An 8,776-nucleotide genomic window follows, 5' to 3' on the forward strand; every position below is an offset into this window, starting at 1 on the left:
TGTGACACAATTTCTGAGGAGGATCTGTCTCTGCCTCAAAGGACAGAGAATAAGAGACAAAGACAAAAGAAATAGAGGATGAGGAAAAAGGGGGGAGGGGACGAGGGAGGAGGAGGAGGAAGGGAATTTGTCCCCGGGGACAAAGGACTGCCTCTGGATAGAGAGGTGGCCCATAAGAAAATGACAATTTATATATGTAAAGGGGGAAACCCATGTTAGGGTGAGGTTTTGATGGACATGTTAATTGGGTGAGCCATGGGAGGCTTTTGATTGCTGGACTTTTAATACCTGGATCTGGGCCTTGGCAGTCAGCCTCAGGAGGAGGAAGCAGCCAAATAAGGGAGCAGACCTTGGTGACGAGGTTTAGGGATGTAATCTAACGGATTTTAGCAAGGCAGAGGGACTGGGGGAGGACAGGGCCTGCCAGAGCCGTGTTCATCATGCTCCGGCTGACTGGAGTCCCTTCAACAACAATAATAACCATTAATTTATACAATTAAAAACTTTAGGTGCTGGCAAGGTGGCACAGTGCGTAAAGTCACCAAACCTGATGACCTGAGTTTGATCCTTGAAACCAAAGTCCTTGTGTGACTTCTGATATCAGCACTCAAGTCATGTGTGTGCATACACACACACACAGAGTGAAGGCTGAAATATGATTGCCAAGAATCCGAGGCCAACTGGGCTGTATAGTGGATTTCAGTACAGCCTGAACTATTGTGTGAGGTCATAGCTCAAAAAAAGAAAAGAATGGGCTGGAGAGAAAGCTTGCTTGCTGCTCTTGCAGAGGACTGAATTTCAGTTATGCCCATCCGCACAGTGGCTCACAGCCATCTGCAGTTCCAGGGGGATCTGACTCCTCCTGGCCTGCACACACATGTGTAAAGAATAGTAAATGCATGAGGGGGGGAAGGGAAGTAAAAAGACGGGCAGGGAAGATGGCAGCTGTCATGAACACTGGCTGCTTCTGCATGGGGCTGGGGTGTGGTTCCCAACTGCCTGTTGACTCCAGTTTTGGGGGGCACAATGCCCTTTATGCCCTTCTTGGCATTCAACTCGTACACTAGTATATACTCCCTGTACACACATTGCATAGCTGGTGGTGTTGTTTAAAGAAAAGGGGGATGAGCAGACTATTATGTCCCTACAGTAGATTGAATACTACTTAGCTATAGAAACGGAGTAGGGCTGAGGATGTAGCCAGTTAAGAAAGCTTTCAGAGCAGCAGGAGGCCCTGGGTTTAATCTCCAGCAGCACATAAAGCCAGGCGTGTTGGCACAAGCCTGTAATCCCAGCACTGGAGGGTCAGAGGTTCAAAGTTCTTCTCAGCCACACAGCAAACTTAAGACAAGCCTGGCTGGGGTTGGTGATGGCTCTGAGGTTAAGGCAGCTCTTCCAGACCATCCGGTTCTATGCCCAGCACCCACACAGTGGCTCAAAACTGACTGTAACTCAGTCGTGGGGATCTGACACCTTCCTCTGCAGGCGTTGCACACACATGGTCTACAAACATGCAAGCTAGCAGGGCATTCATTCACATAAAACTTAAAAAGGGAAGGAAGCTTTAAAGAGGCAGGCCTAATGAGACCCCGTTTAACATAAAGCAGTGGGATACCATTATAAAGCACGTGTTTGTGGGAACAGATATGAGACCAGTCATTGTTGACTATCGAGGATGACCAAACAACTTTCCCACACTGTAGGGTCTTGTTTTGGAGATACACGTCAATTCCTACCTCTGTGGAGGAATCAGCAAAGAAAGAGAAGGGGAAGAGCATCTCACTGCTGTGCTTGGAGGCTTTGCAGAAGACATTCAGCGCCGTGCTGCAGTTCTATCAGCCAAAGGTCCAGCAGTTTCTCCAGGCTCTGGGTAGGCATTACAGTGTCATAAACGACTCGCTTTGCTCTGGGCTTCCCTGTCCCCAGACCCCTTGAATCTCTTTGTCCACCTAGCAGAGGACACCTGAGAGGAGCCCCTCACGCAGCTGAGGCGTGACATCTGGGGGGTTCCGGATTGGCGCTTACTGCATTGCGTTTATATTGACTGGAAGAAGGGTACAGCAGTAAGAACTTGATACCTAAAGCCAGACATAGTGACGATGCACACCTTCATCCCAGCACTGGGGAGACAGTCAGGCAGATCTCTGTGAGTTTGAGGCCAGCCTGGTCTACATAGTGAGTTCTGGGACAGCCAGGGCTACAGAACAAGGAGACCCTCTCAACCTCTGCTAACCCCTCAATAAAAGAAAGTGTGATTTAGAAACACATTTAAGTCAGCCCTCAGACCATTTTTTGGGGAGGCTTTCTAAAATTTTAGCTGTCCCCAGACATGGTGCCTCAGACCTGTAATCCCAAATTTGGGAAACTGAGTCAGGATTATAAGTTCGAGACCAGACTTGGCACACGGTGAGACCTTGTCTCAAGATGATATAATTTTAAGTATTGGTTGGGATTGGTACCTGCACAGAAACCTGGCGTTCACGGGGGAAGGTCGGAAGAGCGCCATGAACTTGAGGCCAAACTGGTCTTCATAGCAGTTTCTACAGTGGTACAGGCTACAAAGTGAGAGCCTACCAAGACAATGAGTTTTTAATTCAAAACAAAATGCCCGGGGCTGAGAGGTGGCTCAGCATTAAGAGCACTGGCTGCTCTTCCAGAGGACCTGGGTTTGATTCCCAGCACACACATGGCAGCTCACAGCCATTTGCAATTCCAGTTCCAAGGGGATCCGACATGGCAACCTCTACGATTATGTGGGCACAGACATGCAAGCAGGCTAAAGACCCATACACATAAAAATAAAGAAAAAATGTTTAAGTAACAAGAGGGCTGAGACTCCAGCTTGGTGGTAGTGCTTGCTTAAGCACGCATAAGGACCTAGGTTCAGTCCCTAGTACCAGTGTGTGTGTGCGTGTGTGTGTGTGCGTGTGTGTGTGTGTGTGTGTGTGTGTGTGTGTGTGTGTGTGTGCGCGCGCGCGCACACGCGTGTGTGGTGGGGGAAGTGCTGGACATCATGTTATAGGCCTGTTATCCCAGCATCCAGGAAGCTGAGACAGGAGGGTTGCAGGTTCAGGACTACACACACAGGAATTTCCAGGCTAAGTTGGGTTTGACCTTGTCTCAAAGAAAACAGAACAACAACAAAAACCAAGTTGGTTTGAAAGATGACAGGATTGCTTCCGTTTCCAGATGTCATGAGCACAGAAGAAGAAGAAGCAGGTGTCACCGTCACTCAGAGGGCCTCGTTCCAGATCCGGCAGTTTCAGGTGAGAGGCCTTGGGAGGCAGCTGTGTTAGACGCTTTTGGATCCTTGGAGAACACAGAGAGGAGTCAGACAGGAAGTGAAAGGTGGTGTGTTTGGAAAGAGCCTAGTGAAGATCCAGCAGGCAGAACTTGCGGCCCACAAGGATCACTCATTGTTCAAGGTGACATAAAGAGGAAGCCAGCTCTCCCAAAGGCAGGCCTTCTGGCTTTGGTGTAATTTGGTAATTATGGTATAATTATGTATAATTTGGCCTTGTTTAATACAGGGGCTGGAAAAGTGATTCCGTTAAGTTTCTCACCAGTAATTGTCAGAGTATCGGTGTGTTCCATTTATAAGATTTTTTTAACATATAATGGTTAACATTCCTAACGTACCAGGACTTGTTGCTGGAGCACATATAGCAGGAACAGAAAGGCAAAACATTCCTGTAGGGAGCTCCATTGTAGTCAGGAAGATTGCCAGATGGACACTCAATTCAAGATTGGGTCCCTCATCAGGGCACAGGTGTCAGGGGAGCTGAGTTTGGGTCATGGCTAACCCTGAGATAACTGGTGCTAACTCTCAGATCACTGGTGCTAACTCTCAGATCACTGGCACTAACCCTCAGATCACTGGCACTAACCCTCAGATCACTGGCTAACCCTCAGATCACTGGCTAACTCTCAGATCACTGACACTAACCCTCAGATCACTAGCTAACCCTCAGATCACTGAGGCTAACCCTCAGATCACTGGCTAACGCTCAGATCACTGACACTAACCCTCAGATCACTGACACTAACCCTCAGATCACTGACGCTAACCCTCAGATCACTGGCTAACTCTCAGATCACTGGCACTAACCCTCAGATCACTGGCTAACCCTCAGATCACTGACACTAACCCTCAGATCACTGACACTAACCCTCAGATCACTGAGGCTAACCCTCAGATCACTGAGGCTAACGCTCAGATCACTGACACTAACCCTCAGATCACTGACACTAACCCTCAGATCACTGACGTTAACCCTCAGATCACTGGCTAAGCTCCAGCTCCAAGATGAGACCCACCAGAAACTGCAGTTTGCTCCTCGTGTGTATTGCAGGGAATAAGAGGAGAAGCCACCCTAGATTTTAAGAGAATTCTCCAGCTTATTGTTGAAAGAGAAAACTGCTGTTCAATGTAAGCTTTCTTTTCCTCAGATTTTATCCTCCTGAAGTAACAGAGCTCTAAATTTGTTCTGTCCTAGCCATGAGGCTTTCTGGCTAGATGTCTCCTCCCCAAGACAAACATGTCTACCTGTCTGAACATCCATTCTTTCCACAGACCTGATACAAACATGTCTACCCGTCTGTACATCATTCCTTCTGCAGACCTTATACAAACATGTCTACCCGTCTGTACATCCATTCCTTCCACAGACCTGATACAAACATGTCTACCCGTCTGTACATCATTCTTTCCACAGACCTGATACAAACAGGTCTACCCATCTATACATCCATTCCTTCCGCAGAGGTCCTTGTTGAATCTGCTTAGCAGCCAAGAGGAAGACTTTAACAGTAAAGAGGCCCTCCTGCTCGTCACAGTCCTCTCCACCTTGTCCAAGCTGCTGGAGCCCACGTCACCTCAGGTAACAACAGAACCTGTTCAGTCCCATCCATGTGCCTCAGAGACAAGAATTGTTTCATCATAAAAGCATACATCCGGGCTGGGGATGTAGCTAGTTGGTAGGACCCTTGCTTACCATGTACCAGGCCTGTGTGTGATCCCAGCACCACACGAATCTGTGTGATTGCTGCCTGTAGTCCAAAGGAGGGTCTGAAGCTTGGAGTTGTGGTCAGCTATATAACAAGTTTGAGGCCAGCATTTTCAAAAATTCAAGCAAAAGGGTCTAAATAACCTATCCATTTTCCTATATAGACCACGCTGGCCTCGAACTCACAGAGATCTCACTGCTTCTGCTTCCTGAGTGCTGGGATTAGAGGCGGGCACCACTACTGCCTGGCCTATATAAGTGTTTCTGTCAGAGCATACACAGCCCTGTAAGGTCCAGAGCTTACTGGTCTTGCTCAGTAGGTCAACTATAAACGCTGTTTCTATCAGACACGTCTTGCTTTGGTGCTCTCGGCCTCCTCAGCATGGTGGTCTTCCACTCCTTATGCTTCTTAATGTTTTTGCCCTTTCTGAAACGACAGCTTTAATTGTGAAGGTAGCTGAAGTTCACTAATTGGATGTCATAGGGATAAATGAAGTTTGAAGAGAATTTAACACATGATAAGTCAGCGAATGTGAGCATGACCCTGAAGTAGAGATACCCGCAGAGATGTGCTCAGAGATGTGTGGGCACGTGTGCAGTGTGCATATTCTTAGATTACTGTATGAGCATTCACACAGAAAAAGAACCAGGGAAGGGCCATTCTGGTGGTCTGCTCAACAGTAGTGTCTCCATAGGATAGTAAAGGATACCTAGGAACTAGCAATCCTTCTGTAGCTACCCATATTCTGTTGTAGCCCTGGGGAGGCAAGGCTCCTCATGTGGCCTCCAGGAATTACTACTACCTGAGAGACGTCACAGTGGTGGTAGGGTGTTGGAGCATTGGAGGACAGATCCTAATGTCCTGTCCCCAGGTTAGCCTGGGAGAGGCTGTGCCTCCATTCCACATCCCATCCCCGCTAAGGTTCGCCCATACTGAAGCAGCTCTATTCATTCACACGGATACTTTTGCTGGCAGGGCTGGGGGAGGGGGAAGACAGAGAGAAAGACAGACAGACACAGACAGAGAACTGGGAAAGAAACAGGATTATATGGCTGGAGAGTTTGAGGGAAAAGAATAGATGGGTTTGCTATGTCCTTATGGCCAGGATCTTTCTCCACTTCTCTCTGTTAGCCAATGGCCTTTAAAATATCTGAAGTATCAGGACGTAGGATATGTAGACCACCATGGTGGCCGCAGTGGAAGCTCAGAGAGGAGAAATCAGATCCAGCCCTGAGTAGTAGTCCTTAACGTGTAATCCTTAATGACACAAACATTGGGCATTCAGCCATGTGCTATGAGAAGTACCAATACTTCTCACCATTTGGGCTCATTTTTATGCTGTTCTTATAGAACCAGTTAAGTCTAGGCCCAGATTTTGGCAGGTGATTTGCTTAGGCCTAGAAAGGTCTAAGAATCTTCTGTTCTGACAAAACATTTTTCTTTTTTTTTTTTTTTTAAATAGAGTCTGACTTTGTGGCCCTGGCTGGCTTAGAACCCACTATGTAGATCAGGGTAGCCTCCTACTCACGGAGCTCTGCCTATTTCTGCCTCCCAAGTACCACTATGCCCAGCACCTTTTTCTTTAACGACTGATAATCTTTTGTTTAGTTTGTACAGATGTTATCCTGGACATCTAAGATTTGCAAGGAACACAGCCAGGGTGAGTTTCTTGCTCTCCCCCTGAAGGCTTTATATACAGAATCGCCATTACCAGAATCTGTTAGCGGGATCCCTTTACGCTGTCACTAGTGTGGCCAGTCTGCAAAACTTACCAACATTAAGTGTATCAAACTTTCCTTCACACTCCTAGAGGATGCCTCATTTTGCAAGAGTTTGATGAGCCTGTTCTTCAGCCTGCATGTGTTATATAAGAGTCCTGTCACCCTGCTTCGTGACTTGTCCCAGGATATCCATGGACAGCTGGGAGACATAGATCAAGTATAGTGTGGCATCCCATGTGAGGAGTGGGTTAAGGGGATGGCTTACCAATCTTAAGTCTGACCTCTCTTTTCTTCCCAGGATGTAGAGATCGAGAAGACGGACCACTTTGCTATAGTGAATTTGAGAACGGCTGCCCCCACTGTCTGTGTAAGTTCCCATGTAGTCCACGGGAAATAGCCTTCGCTTTGCCCTTCCTTCATGCAGTTCCACCTGAGAAGCCCGTTATGGTGGCTTCCGTCCTCAGGCCTGTAAGGCCCTGTGGAAGCTTGTTCCTGCTCCAGCAATGTGGGCCATCCCACACATTCTTCTCTTTTTACAGTTACTTGTTCTGAGTCAGGCTGAGAAAGTCCTAGAAGAAGTGGATTGGTTAATCACCAAGATCAAGGGCTCAGTGAACCAAGAGACTCTGTCAGACGAAATGACTCCAGGTAGGGATTGTAAGGCCAGCAAAGCCCCACCTCCACCCCCAGCCCCTGCACACACACATCTCAGTGCAATCTGTTGCGTAAAGGCAGAGCCCTGAGCAGTTTTCCTGGGTGGTTTGCTTTCATTCTCCTACTGTTAACTACAGAACTAGACTGAAGTGCATCAATTTCATTTCTCTTCAGAAGATGCCTCTTCTCAAGCAGTTCCACCAACTGTCCACATTGAGAAAGCCATCACCATGCAACTGGGAACACTGGTTACATTCTTCCATGAGCTAGTGCAGACAGCCTTGCCATCGGGCAGCTGTGTAGACACTTTATTAAAGGACCTGTCCAAAATATACAGCACCCTGACAGCATTCGTCAAATACGTGAGTTTCTTGGGAGATGGTCAGGTCCCGCCCCACCTTCTGTAACCACAGCCAGGTACGAAGTGCCTCTGAACGCAGCTCTCGGCTCGTCGTCATCAAGGTCGTTTTCATTTGATGGTACCTAGTGATGGTCTCCACAGGCCGGGGGAAATACTCGTTAGTACTGTCTAAGTGAGCTCTGCTCGGCTCTGACGGAGAACGAATGACTCTTGTTGCACATACACATTTCAGGAGCTCAGTGAATTCAGGAACTGGGTAATGTGTGCACATAAAGCTGCAATCACTTAGGCAGCACGGGGCAGTGCGTGGTCACCTCTGGACCGTGCATCTCGAGTTGCCTGCTGTGGCTGCTGAGCTACTATGGTGGAGACACCGGGAGCCCGTCCTCTTTACTGGCATCTTAAAAAGATAAATGGCACTTGAGAATAGACTTATCTTCTAGATACAAGGATCTGTCTGAAGGAGCCTTAGGCAGTGAGCTGGTCAAGTCAGCCGCAAACCTGTTGCTGCCTCTTGTCTGGGAAGCTGGTGTGCTCAGAGAAGAGGGGAAGGGAGGCTTTGTTCTTGGCTTTGCTATGAATGTACCTTTTCCTCTGTAGCAAGAGCACTGAGACCTACTCCGTGGCTGATGGGTAAATCTAGGAATTTTCTGTTAGTATCTCCAGGTATGTCAGAGCTCCAGAAGAATTCCAAACACCGTGGAAAAGCTGGTGAGTTGAGATCGGCTTCCCTGAGGAGGGGAGTGTTTATTGCTACAGTTATACTCATTTCTTTCTTTTTTGCTCCAGGTGAAGCTGTCAGGCTCTCATCTGACCCCTGTGTGTTACTCTTTCATTTCTTATGTACAAGTAAGTGATTTGGAGACAGTGCCAGTAATCTTGAAGAAAGGGATTAATGGAGGGCTGAGTTAGTGGGACCTGAATTAGGTTTCCAGCACCCACATCAGGTGGCTTACACTGCCTGTAACTCCAGCTCTGTGAGATCTCACACTTCTGATTCTGACTTCTTTGGGGAAAAGAATATGAGAATATT

At 47.7% G+C, this 8,776-nt stretch overlaps 1 protein-coding gene across 2 annotated transcripts in view; it reads left to right on the forward strand.

The window, feature by feature from the left end:
• Fanci (FA complementation group I) overlaps positions 1-8,776 on the forward strand; it is a 56,412-nt gene that overhangs the window by 43,162 nt on the left and 4,474 nt on the right. The window contains exons 25-34 of one of the 2 annotated variants that reach the window (XM_087619900.1): positions 1,704-1,870; positions 3,190-3,266; positions 4,764-4,880; positions 6,616-6,667; positions 6,818-6,945; positions 7,027-7,095; positions 7,268-7,376; positions 7,560-7,744; positions 8,401-8,454; positions 8,533-8,592. In XM_087619900.1, the coding sequence (XP_087476026.1) occupies positions 1,704-1,870; positions 3,190-3,266; positions 4,764-4,880; positions 6,616-6,667; positions 6,818-6,945; positions 7,027-7,095; positions 7,268-7,376; positions 7,560-7,744; positions 8,401-8,454; positions 8,533-8,592 (1,018 nt within the window). 2 annotated transcript variants of the gene reach the window in all.

This window comes from Rattus norvegicus, chromosome 1 (assembly GCF_021556685.1).
Source record: "Rattus norvegicus strain SHRSP/BbbUtx chromosome 1, alternate assembly SHRSP_T2T, whole genome shotgun sequence".
Taxonomy (NCBI): Eukaryota; Metazoa; Chordata; class Mammalia; order Rodentia; family Muridae; genus Rattus; species Rattus norvegicus.